The sequence below is a fragment of the Ischnura elegans genome, chromosome 4 (assembly GCF_921293095.1).
Source record: "Ischnura elegans chromosome 4, ioIscEleg1.1, whole genome shotgun sequence".
Classification (NCBI taxonomy): domain Eukaryota; kingdom Metazoa; phylum Arthropoda; class Insecta; order Odonata; family Coenagrionidae; genus Ischnura; species Ischnura elegans.
In genome coordinates, this window is record NC_060249.1 from 109,034,137 (window position 1) to 109,046,455 (window position 12,319).

Consider the following 12,319-nt stretch of genomic DNA (forward strand, 5'->3'; position numbering starts at 1 on the left):
AAACACATCTTAGGATTGTTTACTTATGATGATGAGAGATAACCCCTTATAAAGGAACAGGCAGGACATTACTACACCTTCCGGGTACGAGGGTATCCACACCTCGCACTCACGGACTCATACCGAAAAGTTGATTTCGAAAGATGAGGGTAGAGTTTATCCCAGGCTAAGCCACATGCTTGTGAATAACACATCTTAATGGATCGGAGGACACAACGACTCGCTAACTTACTCAGCATTTCCATCTTAAGGTTGGTTATGATAGTAAGAGAAGAGGTCATCAGGGACTAAGCCTAGGGACTATGTATTTCACCTATTCAGGGAATAGCATCAACTTTATTTTCCTGAGCTACCTCTTACTCCAAGGACTTTAGTCTGTGAATGCCTGAAGGCTTCATTCCGATAAAACCAGAGGCCTTTCGATCAGTAGCAAATCCCACAAACAACTCGCAGTGGCTTAATTAAGAGAATTAGAATATCAAAAACGATTTCAGTAAAACATTTTTCTGTGAATAAGGACAATCAACCAGTTTCTGTTTCTCAGAGTGGGAAAGAAGGGGTGGAGAAATGAAAATGAGGCCGACTCAAGACGTGACAAAGTATCTCCTATGATGAACCGATAAAAGAGCAATTAGCATGTCACTGGAATTATGGCTAACATTTTACGCACGACACCTCATCAAGTATATTGATTATTATCAAGGGACTAATATCCATTACCAATACTAGAATACCCAATTAAATTCCTTACGCTTCCCGATCCCCATCAGGCGACTGCGTTCCCCCACAAAAATATTAGTCAAATTACGGCGGCTCCGAGACTTCCTACAGCAGGCAGTAGATGCATGCCATCAATATTTTACGAAAATAACATATTCGAGAATAACTTTTTCAATTGTAATGTGCATGTCAAGGTAAATTGAGTGATGGTAGAGCTAATCCCAGAGAAAACCAATGACGCGTGAATACCGGTCATTCAGAACAGGAAATTAGGTTCCTGTGCCTTCAAATGATGTTTACACGGGTGCTCGAGGGCCTCCGCTGGGATCAGAACCCCAAACCCTTACAGATGAGACTTATATTCTGTAATACCGAGTTTCCCCAGCACAAGTACCACGAATAGAGATATTAGATTCTCGAGGGATCTCCGCCGTATGAGGGATGAATATTAAGATCACATGGGTTATTTATTCATATCTTCTCACTGACAAGTGCTCTCTACCTATTGAAAAATAATCACTTCAACAAATACCTAGCGTAAATACGCGCCTAGGCCCGGATAACATAGGAGACATCGAGTGGAGAAAAGACTGGAATACTGGGAATCAGTTGCTCACATGCAGCGCCCTATTTCGACGAAGATCCAGTATTTATATTCGTAGAGGGAAGCGTGGGAGGAGGCGCGCAGCGGCGGGCGGATGAGACCTCGGCAGGCGATATCTCCCAATGAAGCGCACGGCGGGGGCCGCCACGACTACTGCTACACTGGGTAGGTACACGCAGGAACCCCTTCCCCCCCTTCCTCCCTCTCTCCCAATTGATCCCACCTTACACGCCCCGCACACGTTTTCCCATGACACTACCGACTCGACGGACAAGGTGCCGCCATCTGTCAACGCGTGCGCCAACTGATAGGTGTGCGAACGACCAAAAGGTCGTAGTCACTCTAATGGTGATCTCACAGGGCAACATCATTATTAACCATTCAGAGGAGGCGTATTCTGCCTCCCTTCAAGCTTTCCACGGCGAAACACACCCGAAGGTAGCCCAGGTGCGAAAACAAGGCCACGAAGATGTAGGACCTCTGAGTAAGGAAAGGAAGGAGCGACCATAATGCATAAATTATTATATGAGTACAGAAGATATAGGTTCTTTAGGTGACTGTGCCTTGAAGGGAACCGCTTACTTTGGGCAAATATTCGAGAACAGAACCCAATTAAGGAATCACCTGGAGATTTTTGCTGTTATTACTATTGGAAGCCATTTACAAGGCCCATGTATCGGTGGCAATGGCCGAAGCATGCGTGAAGATATGAATTTTTTAAAACTAGAAACCTAAATTGTTATTCTTCCACTCCATTTAATTATATTGACTACGTATCCTCACTCACTGCTCCTCTAACCACTGATGAAGTTACGAACAAACAATTTAATGCATTGAAGTAGTGAGATGCAAGCACCCTTCTTATCTACTAAAAGAATTTTAAATCTTTATAAGGTCATTATCATTTCGTAACTGTAGATAAACTACCAAACTACTCAAAGAATTTGATTCTTCGAATATTTTTACTAACTGCATTTTAAAGCCTGTGCATGCATATTTACAGAGTTATAAATGGAGCAACCGCTTCATTGGGGAAAGCATACCCGTCCCGAAGTGCCCTTATTGACCTGAATGTACAATTATTATAGGCTTCAGAGCACGCAGCCATGATTGAAACCCATGTAACTATATACACCACGAAAAGCTATCCCCACATGTAACCATGAGAAAAAAGACCAGTGATTCAATTATTCCCACGGTTCCACTGCTTGTACTGCAGAAGGAATTTTGTTCACTCTGAGTAAAAATTTCACATTAATTTAGTTTACAGCTCCCATTGAAGAAGAGATCTAAAGCTCTCTATTTACACTACTTTCAATCATTGATTCACTTACCTTTCCCAGTTTCTCTAAAATATTGGCATTAATTAGCAGTAATGTGATTTCAATGTTAGCCTCACTTTCGGTCTAGTTAATACAATGTAAGGGAAGAAATCGGTCGGCAAAACGATGCCAAATAATAACAAAAATGAAGCCTTAATGAAAATCAACTTCCGTGGGTTTAAAAAGTACTCCTGTCCAACCTTTCACACCCACCCCTTTTGTATAAAATAATATTTTCATAAATAACAACTTTTAATTCAGGGAGCAAAAGTTCACGATAAGGCATTTTATAAGCCGTTGACAGTATCTTTCATTAACACTTGACCGCTATAGTGTCAGCTTAAGTGACGTTTTCATCTATCTAATTTACATACCTGAAGAAAGTCCAGCAATATTACTATAAAAATTAATAAATAGAATAGCCAGGTGAATAAGCTTTGTTCTATCTAGACTATGGCGCACCTAAAATCAGCGAAAGCGATATTAATTGTAATATACATTTCATTTATGCAATGACATGGTACAAGCATTGCTAAAACGAGTCGGGGGATTTTTTAAAGCCATTCCCCGGATATTTAACAGATAAAGCCCAATTTAACCAATAAAGCAGTTGAAAAATGCACACGATAAAAATACTGTAATTTAAATGCCCATAATATGACAGGTATTTTGCTTTTTGGAGGAAGCCTAAAAAGTTGATAAACACAAGGTTATCATTTGTGTGACGAGATGGAAAACAAAAGTCACCTTAGACCTTCTTACCTTAACACTTTAAGAGTATTTTTAATCTTTACAATTTACTTTACTTTAATTTTACTTTACAATAACCGATAAGAAATAACGATTTACTGAAAAATGATTTATTAATTATATAAAGACATGAAATTCATATCTAGCAATCTTTCCTCAATTTCTAATGGTTTTTGAATTCAGAAAAGTTTACAGAACCACGTCGTTTGAACAAAAATAAACTTGATGAATGAAATCATTTCAATAGGATTCACCACTTCATATTGCATTTGGCCATCCAAAGCATGTTTATTACACATGTTCTCTGATAGCAGTTACAATAACTAATAAATCGAGCCTCGATTCATAGCGTGGCTCTATCTCGCAAAAAAATATCGGGTTGAGAGAGCAAAAATTTAACAAAATTATGTTGAAAATATTTTATAGATAGCAGAATATTTTGATTGGGCAATTAAAAAAATTGGATCACTTACCAACCAGGGCAAGGATTACTGTAAGCAGCGGTGCAGCTGGAAACGTAATGGTGACGTTGAGTTCCAGCATTTGCAGGAGATCCACTATTTAAAGCAGGTGCCATGAACAAAAAAGCAAAAAACAAAACGAGTAAATAAAACAGGTAAAATCTATATGCACAGTCAAGTTAAACTGCAAATAATAAAAGTTTGATAGATAAATTACATAAAACATTTTCTACACACTAAAGCCAAAAATAAATTCACTTCGTGGCATGCAATATTTAATTATACCCCTTTTTCACTAATCTAATGAGTAAAAATATTTCTATAGATTTGAAAGTTCCCTTGAATCAGTTAAAAATAAGTGCACTAGTAGGTGGCAATTGGTAAAACAATTCCACCTCAAAATTAGGACTAAAATTTCAAGCAAAAACCAATGCTTAACATCATTTCTGCTCACCAATAAAAAGCATTGGGTGAGCACATAAAACTACCAATGAGATCCACCTTTCTTAGTAGATGGAAAACGTTAGGCGTAAAATTTTCCATAGAAAAAAATTACCTTAACCGTAGCTCAACGAAAATTATAAAATTCGCTCCTCGCTAAATGTTACACATCACAAATACTCCACCAATTCAGCACATTAATGAAACTAATTCGTCAATAACTCAGGGTATAACATGAAATGTTAAGGCAATATGGATCAGAGTAGCAAAAGAGGCATATTTCAAATATTACTGTATAAGAACTATCTCACATCCAAACACAAAGAAGAACTCTTTATAGACCGCATGTGAACAAGGCCCCACAACGGCGGCAGTCATAAGCATAGATAGGTTTCCGAAATAACGTGAGAAAGTGTCATGGTCTCTACATCGAAAAAAATACAGTCATATATTGCATTGATGACCACGTCGAAAATTCGTACGTCCGTAACGCACAATCTCTATTGAACATCAATATTTACGCATTATTTCGGTGAAAATGATGCCAGACCTCGTAAAAAAAAACAAAAAAATCGCCGAGAATACCATCTTAAAACGCATAGATCCAAGTATTTCGTCGGAGAATTCCTAACTACATCTCTCCCAATATGTGAACCGTGTTACCTTATATCCCTTTCCTTTCACCACCACACTGTTATCGAAAACGGTTCACCAAAATTCGAGGAAGGCACTACACCGCAGAAGGTCGGCGTTGGGGAACGCTGAATGTGAAACTTGAACTCATCTCGGCACAGTGGGATTCCGGGAAAGGGAATATTGCGGCGCCCTCTGCGGCGAGCTACACGCTTCCCGTCCGACGAGGGACCTCTCCAACGCGGGGATCGGTTTCCGACGGAAGCAGGCATAGATGGCTGCGGAAAAGGAGTCGATGGGCAGAAAAAGAGGGAGCAGGAAGAAACAAACCTGATTTGGACACCGAGAGGAAACAACAGGCAAAAACGAAAGGTTCCGCAAATATGCATCAAGTGTTCAGGCTTCACTTGGAACCACATATCTTTAGTGCGAAATAACTCACTTTGCAATATTCCACAAAACTTTATTATTCCGACATTACCAGTCTACCTTGATAATGATATCTAGTAGTTGCAATCAAGGGTAGGAGTAATTAAGTTTTGTGGAACATTAAAAAGTGAGTTATTTCGCACTATAGGTTTCGCCACTAATGGAAAATATTAAGAATGGAACTTACCCAATTTTTTGGCTACCGAAAACTTGTGAGTATTACTAAGAAAGTGCAGCATAAAAACTTAAGATACGACCATTATAAAGTATCCTCAATGTCACGATTACATAAAGACAGCACCTACGCATGACGAGAACCCCTGAATTCATCCGCTTGAGATAGGACATTGACTAATTCTGAACTGAACTGAAATGCGTAACTTCTCTTTCATTTCTTAGAGACAATTGAAGAATAATTTTTACGAGGCATACTGCGTACTACGATTTTCAAATGCAGTATCTATACAACAAGTGATTATTTCCAGCAATACGATTTTTAGAAAGACAGGCAAAGAAGCCTTAACATCAAATGACATTTGAACTAGTATCTCTCCCCAGAGTTACATGAGGAATGGTAGCAGTAGCATTAGTACCTCTCCCTACAATACAAGAGGCGAAAAGCGATTTAATAGAATTAAATTAGACGTAAACAAAAGGATCTTAAAACTACTGGCAGGTAAGTGGAGTAGTTTTTTAGCGATTGCTATTACAATGCATCAAATCCATTGGAGTTCACTGCATTTTTACTCATGCACGCGGTTAGTCCAAGAAAATTTGATAGTCCATTGAAAATATTTTAGTACCAAACTTTTCTTGGTTTTTCTGGCATTCTTTGTCTTTCTGTTTGTATTTTATGTTACTTCCATTGATATACTTCTTGTAACTAGTGCATAGAGTAATAAAATATTATCTAATAATGAGTATATTTTACCCATAATTCCACGGAATATAATGGCATAGCTACTGAGGAAATTCTAACGAGTTTTCAAGACGTATAATAAAACGGAGAAAAAATAAAAAGAAGAAACGGAGACGGAGAATAAAACGTCACCTCTAGGCTCCCAATATTATTCTACGGGTCACCAAAAATGCCTTATTTGAATGCTGACAACACGAAACTTGCGATATATGTATTTGACTTTATCACACTTGGAACTTATTTCCTCGTTCCTTCGAGGTAGACGTCCTGTAAAATGTCTTACTCCTGTTCCCTGACTACACAAGAATTATATCATTCCCAGAAAACCGAATATAACCCACGGCATACTACAACGTTCACTATTAATCCATTCCTCCAAATTCCAACACTCACAAACCAACAATCCAGTCCATACAGACCAAGTAGGCATTTAGACCTGCGTTATTCGATATGGGAGAATGGTAGGATATATGGGAGGGTATCCGCGGATGGTTCCCAACCTCAACTTCTCTTATTATTTATTGTTACAAATCTGGAGACAGGGGATGATAAAATATCAGTTTCCCTGAATAAGCCTACTTGCCCAGAAGCATAGAGCTTTTAACGGAAAACATAGATCACTAAAGCCCAGCCGACCTACAATACACATTAGACCTTTAATGCATAAGATATTCACTGCAACGGAAACAAAACATTAACAGCACGATACTGAATAAAATATACGACCAAAATTGTCATAATTTTATCTTTTCCGCCTAAAAATAAAAAAATAAACATTTCTCCATGATTTCTGAAAAGCACATGCGGTCTTTTGAGTACATCTCTAATTCCCTGTCTTGAAGAGATCACAAAATCCCATTCAAATCCCTACAAAGGGGAGAGAAAAATAAAAATATTTGACCTTCATCCTGCATTTTACAGGAAGGAAAAAACCTTCAAAGCGTCCTCAAGAAAACATCAATACTTTTGGAGACGCCTAGACGCGTAGTAATACGAAAAACCACAGAAACACGCCCAACCTCCACACCGAATCCGGAGCACCCACCCCTATCCCCATTTTATTCCCCGCTACGCGCTTGTCCTCTCTCTCCATCTTTCCTCCTGGGGGCTACTTAAAAGGAAAATCATCCGTCAAGCGACAAGAATGGGTCTTATTCACGCCGGGGACGAGGCGATGCGAGCAATGCGGTGTGGGAGTAGGGTGGCGGAGATCTCTTGCACATATACGTGCACAAGCGACTGATGCGCGGGGAGCGAGATATGAATGGGGGAAGGACGCAGCCGTAAGGTAGGAAAAAAAGAAGGAAGACGGTCTTGCGGAACAGCAGCGCTACCCCCGATGCGGTGGCCACTCGCGAAGCGTACCGGGGACAAAGACATAGATGGGAGCGCATTTCGCGAGGAACAATAGACCGGGCGGTAGGTATTCTGCCAATTGAGCCTCTATCTCTAAGCGAGCACCTTACACGTACAGGCTCTAGACACATCCTTCGCGGAGAAAAGGACTTCCTTTTCGACTGCAGATCCAATTATTAACATGTGGTTCAGGGTCATTCCACTGCCACGGGAGAAACAGCTGGACATCCCGACATATATTTTTATTTCGTCATAAATTTGTTTCTCCACTAAATAAAATTCTTCGCTTAATGCATTTAAACAAAAGAGTTGGTAATGAAATTGATTTTTGACATTATTTAATTATGCGTGTACATAAACACTTCCTTAAGTCTAAAACTCATTTATATAATGAATGATTCACGTAACTGCTACTGCGTTTTAATTTAAGACACAAGTAGGAATTCCAGAAAACATGACTCACGTAAGTTTTACGCTTTCAGCAAAAAAAAACTGATAAAAAAATTATAGCATTCCCATGATACCAAAAAATTAAAAAGAACGATATTTTCAGACGATAACGCACTGAAAAAATCTAATTCTGAGGAGGACCCTAATTTCCCCCCTATGACAAGAAAAGACATCCCAAATAAAGAAAAAAATGCACTCAAAATTTATGAAGTTGTGACGGAAATGAATGAATAAAACAAAAAAATCTAAAATATTATTGATGCTAAAGTTGATTCACAGCTGTTAAAACTGGAGTCCACAGCAGTAAAAGCTGAGATGCATTCCGACTTCCAATTTTCAAGCATAAACCTTCATCCAGTAGCTCAGAATCAAAAAGGAACTTCTTCCGGTATCAATAATTTACCATGTATGGCAGCACAGTTCACTAAATTTTAAGAAAAAATTTCCGTGGGATACAAAACCCAGTTACAATCACCAACCACGACTCAAATATTTCCGTTCGAGCACATCATCTTATCTGCAGCAACAAAACAAACGGCTACACAAGCTAGTATATTTATCCACTCCTCGCGTAGTCGATAACGGAAGGTTATTGGAAAGGGCAAGGAAGTGTGGGAGCTGGATAAGAGGAGAAGGATATCCAGCCACACAAGGGAATCGGCCACACTGATTGAACGAAACTGCACTTTTTTTCGATTTTGAAAAACTTGCGGCATGAAATATTCATCTAGCATCTCAGAATTCCCGAGAAATTAAATGGAATATCTTCTAAGGTCTAATTGCAGGTCATTCATGGCTCAACATTTTCCTACATTAAAAATCAGAGGCGTGGATGAGCCTGCTATAGTTGCGATAATTACCATCACTCCAATCTTTGGGCTAGAGCTAATTTTTTCCCGTCTCAAAACACACGTTCTTAATCACAAAACAATATTCAAATGTTGGATGTAAATTTTGTTCAACCAATACAGTTTTCAGCAAATTATTTCGAACATTTAGGTACACTTTGTTTCACAGGTAAGCCTTGATAATAGACATAATTTGCAAGCCTTGGGTCGGCTGAATAAAATTTAATGTAGCAATTCATAAGTTGTTAATGCGATAAAAATAGTCTGCATTTCCACAAGTAACCGCCTGAAACCTTTAACAAAATTCGTTCAAAACATCGACTATACCTCCACGTATGTTTATATACCTTTCGCTTACTTTATACCGGAAGGATAATGAAAAGGCGGCCTAGGAAGAAAGTGGGAGGGAGGAAGCAAATTTATGGCCCATCAAGAGGGGATTCGGCCACAGCGACCGCATGAAATGACATCATTTTTCGGTTTAGAACAACTTAAGGTACTAACTGCTTTTCCATTATCTCATCATGTCTACCTTCAAAAAAGGAACTCCTTCCGGTGTTTAATATTAAGCCATCCATGGCTCCAATGTTACTTTTGCCAAATCCTAATTAGTACACACACGAGGTGAATGAACCCAGTAGCCATCGATAGACATTACTAATTACATCTTTCAGTTTTAGCACTATTTTCAGCAGCCTCAATGCAAAGGTTCAAAACAAATAAATCAATGCTCATTATGTATGAAAAAGGAAAAAAAAGGAACGAAAAAGCGCTGGACATGGGGGGCGAGGATATTAAACTCATTCCTTAGATGAGGGAACAAATGGACTGTGCGAATCGCGTAATGAGCAGGAATAGGGTACTAAAATATGCGTGAGCGGGAAGAATGCTAGAACAGCGGTGGGGGGGGGGAGGAAGAGAATAGGAGTTACAGTTAGAATGAAAGAATGGAGGCCTTATTGTGAATTGTAAAGGGAATTTCAAAGGGTGATTCATAAAATGCTATCGTAATGGGTGAAACATTTTAATAAAAATAATAAAATCACTATCCCGGACACCTGCCATATTACGAGACAGTTCTCCATAGAATAATGACTAAAGAATATAAGCGAACTTTATTTGGTCCGTTTGCTTTTGAAAAATCTTGAGAAGGACAAAAGATTAAATAACAATAATAATAATTGATTAAACTTTTGACTACATTTTAATTTTATAAATTTATAATAAATTCAAAAGAAACGACTACAAACGTTAGTATATTTATACAATTCTTCCATAAACAATAATGGAAGGTTTTCGGAAAGCGCAAGAGAGAGTAAGCTAGCGTGGGAGTGAAGGAGCGGGTTCATGGTCCACCAGGAGGAGTAGGCGGCGGTGGAGGAGGGCACCTGGGCCAAGTAGTCCATATGGGAGGGAGAGGGTGCATTCCCTCGGGTCGAGAGGCTTCCGTCGCCTGCCTCAAACCGGCCACCGAGAGAAGATAGACCCACCACTATCCCCCCTCCCACCCTCCGCCGTACACGGTCCACGGTGACCAAAGACATCCCACCATCCGGGGCACTCGCCCACCTTTTCCTCCTCGGGGTCGTGGGAATGGAAGCGGGGCCGGAGAAGATCAAGGGGCTGGGGGGCTGCGGTCTCCAAGATTCGGGAGAGAGAGAGGGTGAGGAGAAAAAAAGCGATACACTTGCGTCCCCTCCGAGCCTTTCATCCTCTCCGCACCCCCTGCCCAACACCCTCCGCGGACTCCCACACCCCCGCCACATCTCCTCTATCTTCCGCTACTTCCCCATCTGTCTTCCCCATTCCCTTCTCTCTCTCTCTCTCTCTCTCGACACACAGACACGCATACACCCAAAGGGGGGCAACCGAATGCATGAATGAAGTATCCGTAAGCACTCAAAGGCGAAATTTGGTGTTTGCAGTAGTTATATACGATCACAGATTTGTGAAGAAGGAACCGATTGTGATTTACGAAACCTGCGCACGTAATACAACTATTGATTGTATCAAAGATATTCGCAGGACATCGTCGTAAAATCTTGTCGTATCTTTTTTGGACTCGGTGATTATTTTTTTCATTTTCAAAAGACCTACATGCCTCCTGGTACCTGTACCGCTGGTATCACCAGGATAAGGATTTGGTGAGAATGTGCGAAATTGGTTTTTGCGTTAAAATTTGAAAATGCAGTTAATTATTTGATTGCAAATTGTGCAAGAAAATGATATCATTTATGATTTTTGAACTATCAATTCCCTGTTATTTCTACTCTATTGCCCTCTTATCCCACGTATCCGTAAGCACTCAAAGGCGAAATTTGGTGTTTGCAGTGGCGAAATTTGGTGATCACAGATTTATGAAGAAGGAACCGATTGTGATTTACGGAACCTGCGCACGTAATCCAACTATTGATTGTATATAAGTTATCCGCATTACGAAGCGGCGATTAAATTTTTAACATTCAAAAGTGCCGCAGTTTCACAGAGCTGTGCTGCTGGCATCATCAGGTTAGAATTTCGTGATAATGGTTGAGATTGGTTTAAATCTTACTTGATTACAAATTTTGCTCGAAAAATTTATCATTTACGCTTTATAAGCTATTAATTCGCTTTATTTCTTCTCTATTACCTTTATATCCCAAAAGCTTATCGCTATTTGACCCGGTTGTACGTATTATTTTCATATTATTCGTTGATAGTTCCAATAAAACATACATATATCACGGTACAGTGTTAATAAACCACCCTAATACGCAATAAACACACCCTCCTAGTGAATTCCTTATTCATGCAGATGACCGCAAATGAAGCGGTCGAGAGTTCAAGATAAAATGGCACACGTCGGTTATATATGAATTTCCAAAAACTATTCTGGACCACTGTCATGAGGAATCTGCCCTGATTCTCATCCGGCTCCATTATTTTGTTCATCAATTTCGTATGTAACGCAGCACGATGGGAGTTCACTAATTGGAAATAAGTACGCATGGTAATACTGCCGTATTAAAAAATAGAGAAAATTACTTCAATAAAATCCACTTACAATCAAGGCTAATGAACCCATAAACATAATCCTTAAGGTTTATCAGAATGCTGAGGACACAATTTTAAGATAAAAAATCTTTTTCATATGTAAATTTTAAAATATTTTTCAAAAAGCACTACGCTAAATTTGATTGAAGAATGAGTTGCGAAAACGCGGAATCTTGAGGACTGCTTTCTTAACTTGCACTCTTTATCAATGGTTTTGATATACTGTTATCTGGTGAGCCCCAAATATACCTCGATGACCTAAAGAAACCTCTAGAGAAGATAAAAAACACAAGGAAACGTTGAAAAATGTTCAAGACCTCTACCCCCTCATCCTTTACAGCCATCCCCACGAA

At 39.4% G+C, this 12,319-nt stretch overlaps 1 protein-coding gene across 3 annotated transcripts in view; it reads right to left on the reverse strand.

The window, feature by feature from the left end:
* The window catches only part of LOC124157878 (membralin), a 185,145-nt gene that overhangs the window by 103,852 nt on the left and 68,974 nt on the right, over positions 1–12,319 (reverse strand). For all 3 annotated transcript variants that reach the window (XM_046532944.1, XM_046532942.1, XM_046532943.1), the window contains exon 10: positions 3,870–3,953. In XM_046532944.1, coding sequence (XP_046388900.1) covers positions 3,870–3,953 — 84 coding nt within the window. The remainder of the gene's footprint in view (positions 1–3,869; positions 3,954–12,319) is intronic.